General features: G+C 39.6%; 2 protein-coding genes across 3 annotated transcripts; one reads left to right on the top strand and one right to left on the bottom strand.

Annotated features, from left to right (window-relative positions):
* Positions 1–2,972: 2,972 nt before the first annotated feature.
* LOC307193556 (histone H2A type 1-D) lies at positions 2,973–3,451 on the bottom strand. Its single transcript, XM_079935698.1, has one exon. The coding sequence runs from the start codon at positions 3,395–3,397 to the stop codon at positions 3,005–3,007; it is 393 nt and encodes a 130-aa protein (XP_079791824.1). The 5' UTR covers positions 3,398–3,451; the 3' UTR covers positions 2,973–3,004.
* Positions 3,452–3,583: 132 nt separating this feature from the next.
* LOC307193557 (histone H2B type 1-N) lies at positions 3,584–14,629 on the top strand. 2 transcript variants are annotated; one of them, XR_013830353.1, is made up of 3 exons: positions 3,584–4,124; positions 10,771–10,965; positions 14,507–14,629. XR_013830353.1 is itself a non-coding variant. In XM_079935699.1 (2 exons), exon 1 carries the CDS (start codon positions 3,721–3,723, stop codon positions 4,099–4,101), a length of 381 nt encoding a protein of 126 aa, XP_079791825.1. In that variant the 5' UTR covers positions 3,584–3,720; the 3' UTR covers positions 4,102–4,124; positions 10,771–13,889. The 2 variants fall into 2 exon arrangements, 1 of the variants encoding a protein (XP_079791825.1); XM_079935699.1 differs by lacking the exon at positions 14,507–14,629 and having other exon boundaries at positions 10,771–13,889.
* The last annotated feature ends 3,205 nt before the right edge of the window (positions 14,630–17,834 follow it).

Raw genomic sequence — 17,834 nt, forward strand, 5'->3', positions numbered from 1 at the left:
CAGATAAATTAATATCATGAAGTGAAAAGGCAGGGTAACTCTTTACAACTGGTCTTTGCTCGTTGGACCCCTCTGATCTTTAGGCTCCTTCCTCCAGTTTAGCTACTTTGAAGTTATTCATTTGAAAATCCCTACATTTTCCTCCATGTGATCTCATCCTTGTTTAACTTTCAACTTCTTTTTTGCCTTTATTTATATCACTTATTTAGTTTATAAGGATTTTTATTATTATAGAATTAACAGAATTTTTGGACTATATTTTATGAGCTTGTCATTGAAATAGGGTCTGGGGATATGCAAATATGAATAAAACCCAGTCTCCACTCTAAAGGAATTTGTACACTAATGGATAAGATACCAAAAGTGTTCAGAATGAGCTCCCCAAAATGTGCCACATTTGCACATTGATTATTTTGAGGTAAAGGCAATTGAGATCCTGCAATCTCAAGATAAACTTCTGCCCCACCCTTAACTACTTAGAAGGATTTGAATTGGGGGTCTTTCCCACTATGAGAATTATTACCGGAGAAAAATTTTATCTGAGTGAGCCAGCTGCATGGCAGGGCAAACTAATTACCCAATATTTGATTTTCCTCTTATTGTCCATGTGAATTATCCTCTTGTGCTTGGAAGCCACTAAGCCATTCCTTAGCTCAGGAAGGCATATTTACCTTTCTGTTTTTGAACTTCTCATGTATGTGGGGTTTCCGTATGTATGAAATTAAACTTGACTTTCTCCTGTTAATCTATCTCATGTCAATTTGATGATTAGACCAGCTAAAAGAACCTTAGAAGGGTAGAGGAAAATCCTTGTTCCCCGACAATATAAAACAAATCTAATATGGGAAGATACTGTTAGGTTCTTTCATGGTAGTCCAGAGTCTGCAGAAAGGGAAATTAATGGGAAGACCAACTCCAGGAATAAAGTTTAAATAATACTTTCATAAATCTTGTGCTGCTAAAATTGAACTGTACCTCTTATGAAAACAACTTTACAGTATAAACTATGGAGTCCTGAAAAGTTCTTCAGGATCTAATTGAAATTAGAAATATCTAAATTATTTTGGCAAGATTTTTTGAAAGTTTTGTTATCTCCATTTTTAAATACAAGTTTTACTTTTTTTCTGATTATGTAGATAGTAAAGAACAGTAAGTGCTTTATCCAATGAAATTGGGTTAATACTCCATTAATTTAAAAAACTCAGTTAACACGTGAAATTATAAGCAATGACATATCACACTTGAATATTTTATTTTATTTAAAACAAAAATTTATAGTCATTTATCAACTATTTGATTATAGGTTCATTGATTTTATCAATCAAAACCACATCAATAATTGTAAAGGCGTTATTTTAACAATGTGGTGGTTCTTGCCATGGGGAATAGAATGATGCAATAAGCAAGTGTTAGTAATTGCATGATCAATATCAATAACGATAACAACAGCATATTTTATTATTAAAAATTGAAAGAACTCATAGGCCTTCCTTGGAGCTGTATCACTGACTCTACTTGACCGTTCTACTTCTGAGATATAGTTGTTTAAAATATACAAACTCAAGTAATGCAGATGACTTTCTTTTCTTAATTTATTTATTTTTATTTTTTGGCTGCGTCGGGTCTTAGTTGCGGTGCTCGGGATCTTTCGTTGCGGCGCGCGGGCTTCTCTCTAGTTGTGGCGTGCCGGTTTTCTCTCTCTAGTTGCAGAGCGTGGGCTTAGTTGTCCAGCAGCATGTGGCATGTAGGATCTTATTTCCCTGACCAGGGATCGAACCCGTGTCCCCTGAATTGGAAGGCGGATTCTTTACAACTGGACCACCTGGGAAGTCCCGCAGATGAGTTTTTAAGAGGGAAAAATTGAATAATTAGATTCACTGAAATCAGGATTCGGGTCTTCCAACATCAAATAATGAAGCCAAAAAGAAAAGGGAAAAAAGGTAACATTTACGTCCTGTTTGTGATTGCTGAGGTCACTTTTATTCCAATGAATATTATTTACATGTGATTGAGGTTCAGATTTAAATATAGGATATACTGGGAATTCCCTGGCAGTCCAGTGGTTAGAACTAGGCGCTTCCACTGCAGACGGCCTGTGTGTGTGTGTGTGTGTGTGTGTGTGTGTGTGTGTGTGTGTGTGTATAAAACAAATATTTCAGGAGACTCAGAAAACCTATTCTAATGGACTAGGAATGCCATAGAAATTCATTTTCATTAAAATGTATTCATAAGAAATTGTATGTATTCATAAGAAAATGTATTCATAAGAAATTCATTTTCATTAAAATGTATTCAAAATGTATTCATGAGCTGATGTGGAGAGGAATTGAAGGCCCTCTCTAGCTAGGGTGACTTGGTGATCTGACAGAAGGTGAGAGGGATGATGGTGGGGTAAAGGGGAAGCAAAAATCATTGACAGCACTAGGACTATAAGAAACTGATAAGTGATTTACAATGTCGACCTTTCCTATTTGTTAACACACTCTTCCTAATGCAGTTCCAAACCGCCTTTACTTCACCATCATTGATGTAAACAGTCCATTATGAAATGTGTCCTCTGCCTGAAGTTACTTTTAAACAAGTAGTTTACCTGTCTGGATTACTACCCCATTCCCATTTAGGAGGGTGTGTGGTGCACAGTAAGACTGAATTGAATTAGAAGGGAAGGTAGGCCAAAGTCGGATGGTGCTAAGTTTTTTTATCTCAGATAGATGGACACTTGCCCCTGTAGAGGAATCACAGGGATGTTAATTTTGCTCATAAGTTTAACCTAAATTATGTAAGCAAATGTTTTGCTTTTTGGAAGGCATTTAAGGTTATTAAGGAAAATAACCTAGATGCAAATGACTTAGTCAAACTTTGTTCTAGGATTAATTTCCAACAGCATCTTGCTTTCCAAAACAATGTGACTTTGAAAGCGCAGCTCCTTTTGTTGATAAGGTGGGTGGCTCTGAAAAGAGCCTTTTGGTTTGGAAAGATTTGAGTTGCAAAGAACGACGTACTTCTACTTGCCCTTGGCCTTGTGGTGGCTCTCGGTCTTTTTGGGCAGCAGCACCGCCTGGATGTTGGGCAGAACGCCGCCCTGAGCAATAGTGACTTTACCCAGCAACTTGTTGAGCTCCTCGTCGTTGCGGATGGCCAGCTGCAGGTGGCGCGGGATGATGCGCGTCTTCTTGTTGTCGCGGGCCGCGTTACCCGCCAGCTCCAAGATCTCGGCCGTCAGGTACTCCAGCACCGCCGCAAGGTACACCGGCGCGCCAGCCCCGACCCGCTCGGAGTAGTTGCCCTTGCGGAGCAAGCGGTGCACTCGGCCCACGGGGAACTGGAGCCCGGCCCGCGAGGAGCGAGTCTTGGCCTTGGCGCGAGCTTTGCCTCCTTGCTTGCCACGTCCAGACATACTGAAAGTAGAAACCCACCAATATGAGTTATATCTGAATAGATACAGAGAGAGCTACTCTATTTATAGTTTTCACTGGGCGCGAAAATGAAGGTGTACCATTGGCTAAAACTAGTTTTATTTAACCCAATGAAATCGGATTTTGAAATACACTTATTTTGATTGGACAAAACTGTTACGTGCTGTTTCCAGGATTCACCACCAATCAGACGCTCGACTTTACTCACTGCCTCCTTTGTTTAAGAAGCTGTGAAGGAAGAGGACTCAGCCTGGTTCTTGTTCTTCCTGTTATTTTTGAACTGCTTGGCAGTTAACTCCGCGCCATGCCTGAACCCTCCAAGTCTGCTCCGGCCCCGAAGAAAGGCTCCAAGAAGGCGGTGACCAAGGCTCAGAAGAAGGACGGCAAGAAGCGCAAGCGCAGCCGCAAGGAGAGCTACTCCGTGTACGTGTACAAGGTGCTAAAGCAGGTCCACCCGGACACCGGCATCTCGTCCAAGGCCATGGGCATCATGAACTCGTTCGTTAACGACATCTTCGAGCGCATCGCGGGCGAGGCGTCGCGCCTGGCGCATTACAACAAGCGCTCGACTATCACCTCCAGGGAGATCCAGACGGCCGTGCGCTTGCTGCTGCCCGGCGAACTGGCCAAGCACGCCGTGTCCGAGGGCACCAAGGCCGTCACCAAGTACACCAGCTCCAAATGAGCCAGGCCGCAGCGGAGCGAGCGGTAAGGCTAGGCCCACACCCCAAAGGCTCTTTTCAGAGCCACTCAATCTTCTGAAGAGAAGTGGCACTCACTTTATGCAGCAGGTGTTTGTTATTTGGTTCAAAGTATAACAAGTTCCGCGATTCCTTTTTTTTTTTGGTCTTTAAACAGGTTTATTTTCTCGCAGTTCTGGAAGCTAGAGGGCCAAGATTTGCTGTCAGCAGGGGTGGTTTATTCTGAGGCTTCTCTCTTTGGTTTGCAGATGGTCATCTTTTATGTCTTCATCTGGTCTTCCTTCTGTTCGCGTTTCCTCATTTTCATCTTGTTAGAAATTACTTCCACTACAATGTAGGTGGTGCTGCAGCAATACTCGAGATATTTTTATATGTTTTTATGTCGAGAAGGGGGAGGTTCACTATCAGACACACGTAGTGAAGAAGGCAAAATGCACTTTGTCCCAAAGGAAAATCCGCTCGCCTTTAAGTCTGAACCCGGCAGAAGTTTTTGCTAACAATGGCTTGAGCGCTCCATCCTTAACTTTATTTACTTATTTATTTATTTAGTGGTACGCGGGCCTCTCACTGTTGCGGCCTCCCCCGTTGCGGAGCACAGGCTCCGGACGCGCAGGCTCAGCGGCCATGGCTCACGGACTCAGCCGCTCCGCTTCATGTGGGATCTTCCCGGACCGGGGCACGAACCCGTGTCCCCTGAGTCGGCAGGCGGACTCTCAACCACTGCGTCACCAGGGAAGTCTTCCATCCTTAATTTTAACGTGTACATACCTGACTAATGAATTTCTTGGCACACAGTAAGAAAGGTACCAATCGTTTTATTCACTTATGTTTTCTTTGGGGAGAGGTGCTGGCTCTCCTCCCCTTTCCCTGGGTTTGGGTTTGCCAAATATTAAGTTAGAAAGGCAGAAGAAAAACAAATGGAAGTGAGAATCCAATTCAAATTATCGCACACTTCAACCAGGTGCCACGTTTATCGATAGCCAATCCAGACGCTGCGCGCGCAGTTTGAAGTTTACCAACGGTGTCCCTCATGAGTCTATCCTAATTGGGAGATTTCTGGGCCACGCGGCTTTGTTGGAAGAACTCTGCCATTTTCTCCACTCCCTAATTTCTCTGAGTGAAATTTCTCTGTATGGGAGGGATTAGGTCCTATTCCTGCCTTTACTGTGAGGATCCTCTCCATGTTTTCTTTCTTTCTGCATGTCACTTGCATTTACTGTTTCTCTATTAATCGGAATAAATTTTTTTTTTAAATAGAGAAGGGCTGTTTCCCTGTCCTCAGTTCGGGAAACCAAAATCCATCTCTTCATTTTAGGCCCTTAGGAATGAATGGCATATTTAAAACTATTTTAGTCTTTACAGGGAATCAGCATGGAAATGCTTCCCCAGAAAATTATGTTATTCTACAAAGTGACCACTTGATGCAAAAATTACCATTTGTTCATATTGCATATGAAAATACATAGGTGACCTAATATGTTTAATTTGCAGTATGCCAAGACAAATGAGTGACTAGCCATGAAAAGTCTCTTAAGGACTAAAGTCTTACGATGGAGAAACTACTTTGAATCTTTGCTTAAGGGCTTACATTCAGAATTAATAAGTATGACCTACATCTTTGCAAAGTGTATTATATTATTTTTTCTAGGTGATTTATAATTTCAAATTTCTGACTTTTTATATTAGGCATATTAAAAAGAATAATTTTAATGTAGGTTATAATAAAGCATAGAGACAAAATATTTCCCAGAGGATTTCCTCATGTGCTTAGAATAAAGAAAAATATCCATTAATAAATTAAGGGTTTTTTAAAATATGTTTTAATTCTTAAAACAATGACTTTTTATATCATGTCTGCTTTAATTTCTAACGTCCTTGCACATGTCCAAGAAAAAAGAAAAGAAAACTATAAAGTTACACCTCATTTAATACTAGGAATATGTATATGTGATGTGACTCTGGAGTTGCACCTAAAATATAGCTCAAATATATCAGTGTCTTTTACTAGTTGGTTCTTGTGGAACAGTGTTTTGAGAATATGAACTGTATAAAAATATCCCACTCAAATTTGGTACGTGACATTGTATAAATGTAACACTGGACTTTTAAAAAATAATTTTTTTAAAGAAATTTTATGTGCATAACATTGCTAAGTTTATTTTTTGCCTTATTTTCCTCATGTGTGGAATGAGACCAACAAATACTACCTCAGATGCTCATTGTATTTATTTATTTTTGGCTGATTTGGGTCTTTGTTGCTGTGCCATGGTCTTTCTCTAGTTGCGGCCAGAGGGGGCCACTCCTTGCTGCGCTGCACCGTCCTATCACTGCGGTGGCCTCTTCTGCGGAGCATGGGCTCTAGGCGCGCGGGCTTCAGTAGTTGTGGTACGCGGGCTCAGTAGTTGTGGCTCGCAGGCTCTAGAGCGCAGGCTCAGTAGTAGTGGTGCATGGGATTAGTTGCTCCGCAGCGTGTGGGATCTTCCCCGGACCAGGGCTGGACCTACTGTGCCCTGCACTGGCAGGCGGATAATCACTGCGCCACCAGGGAAGCCCCTAAAAAATAATTATTGATATTAATTTGATTGTAGCTTGTTTTAATTTACTCTTTCTTCCCCAACATTTTAAACTGATATCTTGAAAATAAACTAGTGAAATATTAAGATAACTCTCTATGTTTTAATGTATTTGTATTTGGCCAAATAGCTGTATTTGACCAAAAATCTCAAGAAATTGAAATTCAGTGCTGCCTGCAATTAAAATAATTACACCATAATATGAGTGTGTGCATGTATGTATATGTACATATATTTATGCATATACATATAATATACACATAAAATATGTTTTATTTGTACACACATTACTAAAATATGTTGTATTTTAATTTTTCCAACACTCTTACTCCAAGAGGGTGACAAAAAATATAAAAGCATTGACTGTCTAGTGTCTGATTATTTTAGGCTCTTGGTACAGAACAGCAGTGAGATGGAGAGTATAGAGCCAAACCTTTGAGATTTTTAGCTATACCATTCCATTAGCCAGGATACACTTTATACATGCATACATATATATTAAGTTTTAATTTCTATTATATTTTAATTATATTTAATGGAATTAATAGAATAATCAGAAAGTGGAAAGTGTTGGAAAAATTAAAATTTCATTTTCTTTTAAAATAACTGGTGTACAGATGATAATGACTGGGAGAATCATTTGGGACAATGCATTGCAAAAAGAAAACATAGTAAGATCATCCTCATGTTTATGAGCTGTGGACTATATTAATTCTTCCAAAAGCTCAAAGTGAAATATTAAAATTACTAATGTATTATGTGTATCTTAGAAATATATATCTGGATAAAAGTCCATTGTATGTTTTATAAAATTTTTAATAATACTGTTTTATAAACACATTGTTTAGATAAGCAGCCCAAACTAGTAAATTAACCTTGGTGAGGTGACGTTTTATATGGCAGAGAAGAGTGAAGCTATCAGCTCAAGAAGAAAAGTGAGTTTGATTGAAAAAAATAATTTATTTGGGGACAAGATAAAGCGCTTTCTGTGAAAAGAGTAACAGGCACTTAGCCTTTAAAAACAGGGCTTTTAATCTGTCATCATAGTGTTCTCAAAGTCATCTGATGCAGCCAGGTGCATGACGCAAAACCCTGGTATGGAGATTTCCACCTCTATTCAAGAAACTAAATTCCTTGAAGAGGAACTGATTACAAGTTTTGAGACAAGGGAAAATCTGATGGGTCTAGAACACCATGCTCACTGAAAGCAAGGATGATCTTCCATGTTTGGAGTAACAATAAAGAGAGTTAAGATGAGAGTGGCAAGAAAGCCTGAAAGAATCCCCACGGTGTAAGTAGTGCTAACTTGAGAATTAAAACTAAACAAACAGAACAGTTGTAGTTTACTGGAATAGATTCAGCATGTAAAAGCCATGAATCCATAATAAGCAATTGGAACAAATACTATGATGAGCTGAATAAGAAGTTTACCTGGTGTGTCTCACTATTCATCTTTTCCAAAGTCTTTGTGCCCTGTGTCACTGAGATGAGCATCTTCTTCTCCAGAAAGTGCCTGGCTTTACAGTCTTAAGGTTCTGTTGTACTTATATTAGGGGAAACTCCACCTCCTGCAATGCTATAGGATCAAGTCTCAAAAAAGAGCTCCCTGAGAAACTTGCTGATGCTTTGTTCAATAAAATTTCAGGAGAGCAAATTGTATTTTAATGATTGCCATTGTTAGAAATCAATCCAAACGCTAATAACCAAGGCATTCTGAAATTGTCCTGTGTACCAGCTTCTGCCACAGCCATCCCCAACACTACCACCAACAATGTGGTTACTAAATAAATAAATAAAATGTTAGCTTTCTCTTTGTCCTAAAGGCAGTGATTCTCAAAATGTGGTCTGGGGACCCCTGGGGGTCCCTGAGATCCTTTTAATGGGTCTGTGAAGCTAAAATTATTTTCACAATTATCCTGAAACTTATTTAAAAGATACTTGCAAAATATAGAACAGTGCTAATCTTCTTACTAATTTTTTAATTTTGAAAAATATAGCTATCTTCATAAAATATGTATGTTGAAAAGGGTTTATTGTAATTTTTAAATGAATTAATAAAACAAATATTCTTTCAGTTTTAACTTCTAGTAAGGTAAATATCAATAGTAGTAACCTACAGAAACACAAATTCGTTGGATCCTCAATACTTTTAAAACGTGCATGGGTCGAAAACTTTGAGAACTGCTGCCTTAATAAATTATGTCACACTAGAACTGTTTGATTTACTGTTTTTCAAATTATTTGGAAATAATTTCCTGTGTGCTTATGCTACTATCTGAATACACAGATCCATTTGCTTCATTTTGCTGTTATGTTTAGGGATTTGGCTTTTTAAAATTTAACCTTATCCTTACATAAAATATTTTTACATAGTTCCAAGGTCAACTCAAGCTATGTTCAAAGAGGTCTTTCTCTTTTAGCCTATAGCCTCTCTCATAAGTAACAATTTTTAATGTTGTGATTTAACTTCCAATTATTTGTTTGTTAATTATAAACATGCATTTGTGTATTCTTAGTTCCCCTCTATTATATTTTTTAATATTTATTTTATATTTATTTATTTATTTGGCCGCCTCCGGTTTTAGTTGTGGCATGCGGGATCGTCGTTGAGGCATGCGGGATCTTTCATTGTGGCGTGCAGGCTTCTATCTAGTTGTGGCGTGCGGGTTTTCTCTCTCTAGTTGTGGCGCACAGGCTCCAGGGCGCGTGGGCTCTGTAGTTGTGGTGCGGGTTCCAGAGTGCGTGGGCTCTGTAGTTTGCGGCACGCGGGCTCTCTAGTTGAAGCGTGCGAGCTCAGTAGTTGTGGCGCGCCAGCTTAGTTGCCCCTTGGCATGTGGGATCTTTAGTTCCTTGACCAGGGACGGAACCAGCTTCCTCTGCATTAGAAGGCAGATTCTTTACCACTAGAACACCAGGGAAGTCCCAGTACCTCTCTACTAGATAAACAGTAACATCTTACACATAATTTTCTCTACCTTGGGTTTGTTTTTGGTTTTGTTTTTTTTTTCCTTTAAAATATATATCCTGGGGCTTCCCTGGTGGCGCAGTGGTTGAGAGTCCGCCTGCCGATGCAGGGGACACGGGTTCGTGCCCCGGTCCGGGAGGATCCCACATGCCGCGGAGCGGCTGGGCCCGTGAGCCATGGCTGCTGAGCCTGCGCGTCCGGAGCCTGTGCTCCGCAATGGGAGAGGCCACAACAGTGAGAGGCCCGCGTACCGCAAAAAAAAAATAAAATAAAATAAAATATATATCCTGAAGATCATTCCACAATAGTATATGGAGATTTTCTTCCTTTCTTATTTTCTAGCTGCCTAGTACTCTGGGCTTTCTTCTTTTTCTGATTCTTGGCTCTGTAATTCATTTTCTTGCTAGCTGCCTGACCCTTCAATCAGATGTTTTCTAGTTGTTCTAAGCATCAGGGTTTATCTGAGTTGCCTAGTCTACTATTACTGGACATAGGATCAAGGTATAGTATTTGTTAAAATGTTTTTTTAAATGTCAACCCATAAATTACTCTAGGACTTCCAATCCTTAAAATCTTTAAAATGCAGTTGTGTAAAATGGATACGGGTCACTGCAGGCATACACTCTGGTCCAGCGATAACTCAAGTTCTTGCTAACGATGCTCAAGTTAGCACATCAGTTGCCATAGTGGGTTAGTTGTTCATGATCAAAGAAGTGAGATGGTAAATTGAATGTAAATAAATACTAGTCACAGGACTAGAGGAAGAGACTAAACACTGTATTGTTGGTTCAAGAAATCAGGTTTATAAATTTGAAGAAATCAATAACTTTTATGCAGTGTCTGTGAAGCCCAAAATTTAAACATACAGAGATTAACTGCAATACCTTATCAGTAAATGGTAATAGGATATACCTTAAAAAGTATAGGTTATATTTGAGTCAAATCTCTTGAAGTTTAGACATTTCATTCTGGCTCCATTTTTTTGCAGTGTCCACACCAAAGAGCTTAACATTCAAACACCTTCACCTCACTGTCAAGGACATTTTTATCAAAGCTACCATCTCTTCAGTCACATCTTTTTTTCCTTGAACTTTCGCTTATGCCTTGTTTTCCAGAGCTACATCCATCACTTCGTGCTTGAGAAGGGATCCTTCTGAAGTCATCAGAACAATTAACCTCATCAGAGCGCTCAGAATAACATCTACTATGGATTCTCCGCTTCTGCCATCCTGACAATCCTCTGATATATTTTTGTCGGAACCAAAATCTTGGTGGAGGGAAATCCCTGAACAACATCCTGACTTCTTAAGGTGGGATGCTTATCTCCTTAGGCTACATCAGACTGTAGTTGTTGCTTACTTCAAGCCTAGTGTTAAATTTTCACAGTGGCCACACCGTGGAACATAGACCTCTACAAACCACAAACCATGACTTTCAATAATTTTTCAGTTGTAATTTGATGGAGTTAAGAAATATAGAAGAATATATACCATTAATCTGCACCGTGCCCTGCTGCTCCAGTGTCCCGGACCTCAGTCCTTCCTATGTAGGAAGATGATAGCCTGCAATAGAACTTTAAGGCCACTCTCATTCCATACCTATTTTCTAGATGAACAAACTGATGCAGAGAAGGGGAGTATTTTGTCTAAATAGCTAGAGGATCAATGACAGAATCAGTTTATAAGCCTCGTGGTAGTGGCCATCAGTATACAAATGATAGATTTTGTGGTCTTTTGTTATCATCAAACTAAATTCTTTCAAAACAAATGGAGATGACTCATTCATATTTGTTTTAATAGTGAAAAAGATGCCATTCTTTATTTGAAAAAAAAAAAAAGATTCTCCCTCTTGTTCCCAAGAACAAGAAAGAAAAAAAATGTCAATTTTTTCTTTTTTTTTCTTGGAGAATACTGGTCAAATTCTCTTTGGAGGATCCTATAGCTCTACCCTATCATCATCATACAATTAATAACTTTTGCCTTTCCTGTGGGAAACAAGCATGTATAGCAAAGTCTGCCTGTTGATTATAGTACTGAAATTAAGACGAACTAAGCTCTGTCTGTAACTTTTCCAGAAGACAGTGTTTGAAAATTGCAACTTATACTCACAATGCTTGCAGACACCCTGTATTTCAATTGTTGGAAATATGTACCACCAAGGAGCAGAGAGAAACCTGCCCCCTGAAATCGCACCACGTGAGACATGGACTTGTTGTTATATCTCTTATCTGACCATTATTTCTGCCTTGAAAGCAGTAATGAAATAGACAAGAAGAGGCCTCTCCCTGAAGCAGCAGCCCCCCCTGGGAAGACCCTTTATACTCATTCTCCCAGAGGGTCAGCAATCCAGGTTTGCCCAAGTAAAAGGCAAGTATCACTGTGGATGAGACCTGAATGCTGCTTAATTATTTGCAATAGATACAATGTAGTTATTTTTAAAGTAGACATTTAAACATTAACCTATCCTTATTCTTAGTTTCTTTTTTCCTCCTCATTCCAAAGAACCAAAACTAGGCCTAGTCCGGGGAAGGTAGTCATACACCCCTGATTTCTATTGGCTGTTCTATTTAAAGTAAGACAGCTATTATGGGGAGAATTTTATCTGCCTCCTCCCGCCTCGCTAAACCCTCAGAATGTAACCATATTTAGGGATAGAGTCTTTAAAGAGGTAATTAAATTAAAATGAGGTCCTTGGAAAGTGGTTAGGTCCTACTCCAATATGACTAGTGTCCTTTTAAGAAGAGGAAATTTGGACATAGGCAAGTACAGAGGGAACACATGTGAAGATAGAGGGGGAAAGATGGCCGTCTACAAGCTAAGGAGAGAGGCCTAGAACCCAACTTTCTCTCACAGCCCTCAGAAGTAAACAGCCCTGCTGGCACCTTGATCTCAGACTTCTAGACTCCAGAACAGTGAGAAAACAAATTTCTGTTTTTTCAGCCACTCAGACTGAGGTACCTTATTATGACAGCTTTAGCAAACTAATAAAGCAGCCAATATGTTACGATAATGTTACAATCCCAATCCTCTGTCTCTTTAGCTGTAGACCAAAGATACCACTAGCACTTACCTCATTAGATTGGAAAAATAAATTAGATAATGCACGATATCCAAAGATAGTACACACTTAATAAATGACAGCCAATAACTACTGGGATTTTTTCCCCATATGCCAAAAGCAAGATGTAAGTGCCATACAGTTTACTGCTTAAGGGCAGATCCTTGAGTGAAGAGCCATGACGTAAACTCTGACATTCAATAATCCCTCAATGACAAAATATTAGAGCAAACGAAATGAAGAACTTCCAGATGTACTGGAGATAAGCAAGAGAAATACATGAACGGGAATAAAATGCTGAAAATAGCAAAACCAAATAGAGCACCAAAGGAAGGTCATTCTGATAATCTGAATTAATAAAGAACCTACTCTAAAGCAGCCTAAACAGGTGGAAGGAACATAGGCCCTGGAAAACCTTTTGTGACTGAAGTTCTGCCCAATGCTTGTTAGCTGGTTATCTTGGATACTACTTCAGTGAGCCTGTGTGTATGATCAGGCCACACAAGATGGCTGTTCTCTTGCTCTCTGTACATCCCCTGATCGAACAGTCCCTGCTTCACCTCACCCTACTCACAGGACTGACCTTTCCTCTTAATCATAGAGCTTATCCGTATCTGCTTAAGTGCTTGCCCCTGCTCCAACCAGAAATTTTTCTGATTCTTAGAACAGAACGGCTCCAGCATGCTGGGTTATTAAAGGGAAATATCTGCCCCCTTGATGGCTGTTAACCAAAGGGACGGTGAGGGATGTCCTCCTCTGCTGGTTTCCCCAGTTAATGATAAGCCCACCTGACATCAGTTCCCCCTATAATTGGTACACTGGTACACCCCCCACCCAACCCCCACCATGAAGACTGCTGCCATGTCCTGTCTGCTGTTGGTACGGAGTGGGGAGTCACTCTAGAACTTTGCTTCAGACGTGTAAGATCCCCTGTTCAATAAACCATTGATGTCTCTGTTGCTGTCTCCAGGCATTTTTTTTGGTCTCAAGGCTGGGTAATTACAGGACTTGCAGGCCTACAGGGTGCAGCCTAACACTGTGATTCTTCTGATTACCTGTAAAATGGAGATAATAATAAGGCCCCAGTTTTCTTAGAAGGATTTTATGAGATGATGTACCCTGCTTCCAAGTGTGTTCTTGGGACCCAGGTGAGGTGCACAAATAAAAGTTACTATGAAAAAGACATTACATAGATCTTTTTTCTTTCAACAAAATAATGATTAAATAATATGAGAAACAAAAATAAGTATAACTTAATAAATGTTCCACCACAAAGTGAGCTTCCCTGGGTCATATAACTTTATATTTCCTGAGTTAGACATATAATAGTGGCTCAATTAAATAGTACATTAATTAACCAGTATTTTCTCAGATCTGTACTAAGTATTACTGGGGGCATGGAAAATTATCATAAGTAGTATGTGGACTTTGGTGTTTAAAATGTTGAAACAGAGAGTGAAAATATCATTCTCTTTCTTCTCTCTCTAAATCTTTCTGATTAAGTAACTGGGAAAACATTAATTTGGTGCTAGCAGATCTTTAAGGCCTTGCAAACACTTGTTAATCCTTGCCCCCTTCCCCAGTCTTTCAACTTTATAACAAAGAACAAGTTTCAGACTCAAAGTAGTAGACAGCAAATAGCATATAACTGAAATTGAATAATATATACATATATTTACATATTTACATATTGTTTTATAGTTGTATTCTGTTCATGGTCAGAGGCAGGAATTTTCCACTATGGTTGTCTTTTAAAATACATTGATTTCATTTTTTTTTTTTTTTTCTTTTTAGGCTGAGCAGCCCTGCTTGCAGGATCTTAGTTCCCCGACCTGGGATCAAACCTGGGCCCACAGCAGTGAAAGTGCAGAGTCCTAACCACTGGACTGCCAGGGAATTCCCCTAAAGAATATATATTTTTTTAAATATTAAGTAAACAATAGTATAGATTGCACCCTGATACAGAAAAAATCATAAAAGTGGAACTCAAATAACTAACTGAAGTTTGAACAATACTGAATAAAATAAGCAATGTCATAAACCAGTAAATGGCAAAATGGCACTATTATATTTTATACTTCTATATAAATTATAGATCTATATATGTTATATAAATATATAAATTATATATTATAGCATTAATATAACACTACTTATATATAATTGTATATATAAAATGTAATATAATTAATATTTATTATTATTACATCAAACTGTATTTAATATTAACTGCTGTAGGAATTTGGAGGGAGTAATATTATTCTAGAATGTGGCAATCTGGGAAAGTTTCTTGGAAGAGGTATAACAAGATTTGATCTTGAAAGAAAGGATCGCTAAGGTTTCAGTTGGTATATTATCAACTAAATATGTTGAGTAACACATGGTTCCAAAATTGAACAGCTTAAAACAGCAAACATTTATTACCTCATAGATTTTCTTAGGATCAGGAACCTGGGAGCAGCTTAGGTGGTAGTCCGATTCAAGATCTCTCACAAAGCTGCAGTCAGGTCATCTAAACTTTAGATTCTAAAGACTTGACTGGGACTGGAGCTTCTAAAGTCCAAGAAAAAGCTTGTTTATAATGCTGTTGGCTGGAGGCCTCAGTACGTCACCATGTGGATATCTCTATAAGGTTACTCATGACAAGGGCTGGCTTCCTTCCTCTGGAACAAGTGATCCAAGAGAGTGGGAGTTATCAAGATGGAAGTCTCTTATCGAATCTTGAAAGTGACATACCATTACCTCTGTCATATCCTGTTGACCATAATGCTGGAGCAATGTGGGAAGGGCACCAGTACTAGAAGGTAGGGGTCACTGGGTGCCATCTTAGGGGCTACTTCCCAGAGTGGGCACAGAAGAGTGTGCCTCTCAATCCTCACAGCCATCAGCATTAGCTGGGGAATTTCAAATACCCGAGATGTCCAGGCCCCTCCTCTGATAAATTGAATCAGAATCTCTAGGGGCAAAGCTCTGCAGTAATATATTTTTTCAAAGTTCTACCAGCAAGTTTGATGCATGATTGAAATTGGGAACCACTGGACACAAGAGGAGTGAGAAACTAGGAACGTAAAAGTGAGAGTGGCCCTTTGATTATTACCTAGTTACATGGATAATGTACCATGAGAAGAAATATGCGAGATTTCACTCTCGTGGCTTGAGACAAGGGTGGAAATAAGGCCAGAAAAAACAAAAGAAGTTGGAGAAAGGTTAAGATTCAGGAGTGGACACATGTATTAAATGGTGGGTATGGGTTTGATGTTTGAAAGAACATTATTTGTCAGTGGCTCTTGTTTGTGTGGTCCCTGGTGACCCCCAACTGGAAACAGATTCAAAATCAGTGATTCTTCCACAGGAATTTGCTCAGTTCAGGAGGCTTTGGAGAAGAGGACTATTCTGGAACAAAAAGTAACTGTTGGGAGTAAAAGGCCTGGAGTTCCTATATCTGTAAGGAAGGGTCTGGTACTTCTCTGGGGTCCCTGATGCCCTGACTTGGCCTGGTAGTCCTTCTCTCTGACCTCTCTGAGAGTTTTCAGCAAAGAAGTAAAATGACACTTCCACACAGAGCACCATGCCCGTTGTCCTTTTGAAGTCCAGGATCAGGGGTCAAGATGAGTCACAGCTGGGCTTCCCTGGTGGCGCAGTGGTTGAAAGTCCGCCTGCCGATGCAGGGGACGCGGGTCCGTGCCCCGGTCTGGGAAGATCCACATGCCGCGGAGCGGCTGGGCCCGTGAGCCATGGCCGCTGAGCCTGTGCGTCCGGAGCCTGTGCTCCGCAACGGGAGAGGCCACAACAGTGAGAGGCCCGCGTACCGCAAAAAAAAAAAAAAAAAGAGTCACAGCTGATCACCCAAAACCTACAGCTTTCTGCAGCTACTAAGAATTTGAAACACATAAGAATGAAACCAAAGCCATTATACTGTCATATAAGGTCCTACACATTCTGGAAGGCCCCATTCCCAGCACCGTTTCCCACCTCCAGCTATTTTGCTACTTCAGTCCCAGTCACATTGGCCACCTGCTGTCCCTTGTCTAACACCAGGTATTTACCCCTTACCCCCACATATACATTCGGGGTCTATTGTTCCTGCTTCCTTCTGCCTAGAAGAATCTTCCCCAGTGGCCCACTCCCTCGTCTCTTCATCTTTGTTAAAATTGCACCTTCTTGATCAGCATTCTGTGATTATGTTATTTAAAATGAAAGATAACAAAACCATTCTTTATCTTCCTTTTCTGCTTTGTTTTCCTCCCAAATGTTTAATGTTCATTATCTTCTGACACTCTTTTTTTGTTGTTGTTTTTGTTATGTGCATGTCTGTTCCCACATTAGAAAATAAACTGTATCTGTGCGTGACTTCCTTTCTGTTTAGTTCCTTGATATATTTCTGGCACCTAGAAGAGTTTATGGGACATAATATGTGCTCAACAAATATTTATTGAAAGAAAAAATGAACTAGAAAACACTGTACGGGCTGAACTTTGAGATTCAGTTTGATAAATGAAGATGACCTTAAGCCTTTCAAATGCCAAATAGATGTATAAGATTCCTTTTTAATATATACAAAATATGTGCATAATAATTCTTAGACATTCACAAAGCAGTCTCACTGATCCTCACAATAGTCATGTGACTAGGAATTGCTGTTATGCCCAGTTTACAGATAGGGAAACTGTGTTTCAGAGAAGCCAAAATCTTGGCCTCTTAAAGTAAGTGGCAAATGTTTTAGGAATTGGTCTCCTAATTTCAAGTGTAGGTCCCATAGGCCAATCATAACAGTGGACACAGGTAATGTTGATTAAAAATGAATTATAAGGGAATTCTCTGGTGGTCCAGTGGTTAAGACTCTGTGCTTCCAATGCAGTGGTCGGATATCTAGATCCCACAGGCCATGGCACGCACCCCCCCCCAAAAAATTGTAAAATAAAATGCTAAATACCTAAAGAATACTCTAGAAATAAATCACACTTCCTAGGTCTAATGGAGATAAAGGCATAAAGATATAGGAAAGACTGGGAGGTCCTGGTTTGCATATAGACAGGGTGTATGTGTGTGGGAGAGGTTGAAATAAAAAGGAAAAACACTCTGGAGAAACTTCAAGAAGGTAAAACAATGCAAGTTGGAATAA

This window comes from Stenella coeruleoalba (genome assembly GCF_951394435.1).
Source record: "Stenella coeruleoalba genome assembly, chromosome: 10".
In the NCBI taxonomy this organism is placed as follows: Eukaryota; Metazoa; Chordata; class Mammalia; order Artiodactyla; family Delphinidae; genus Stenella; species Stenella coeruleoalba.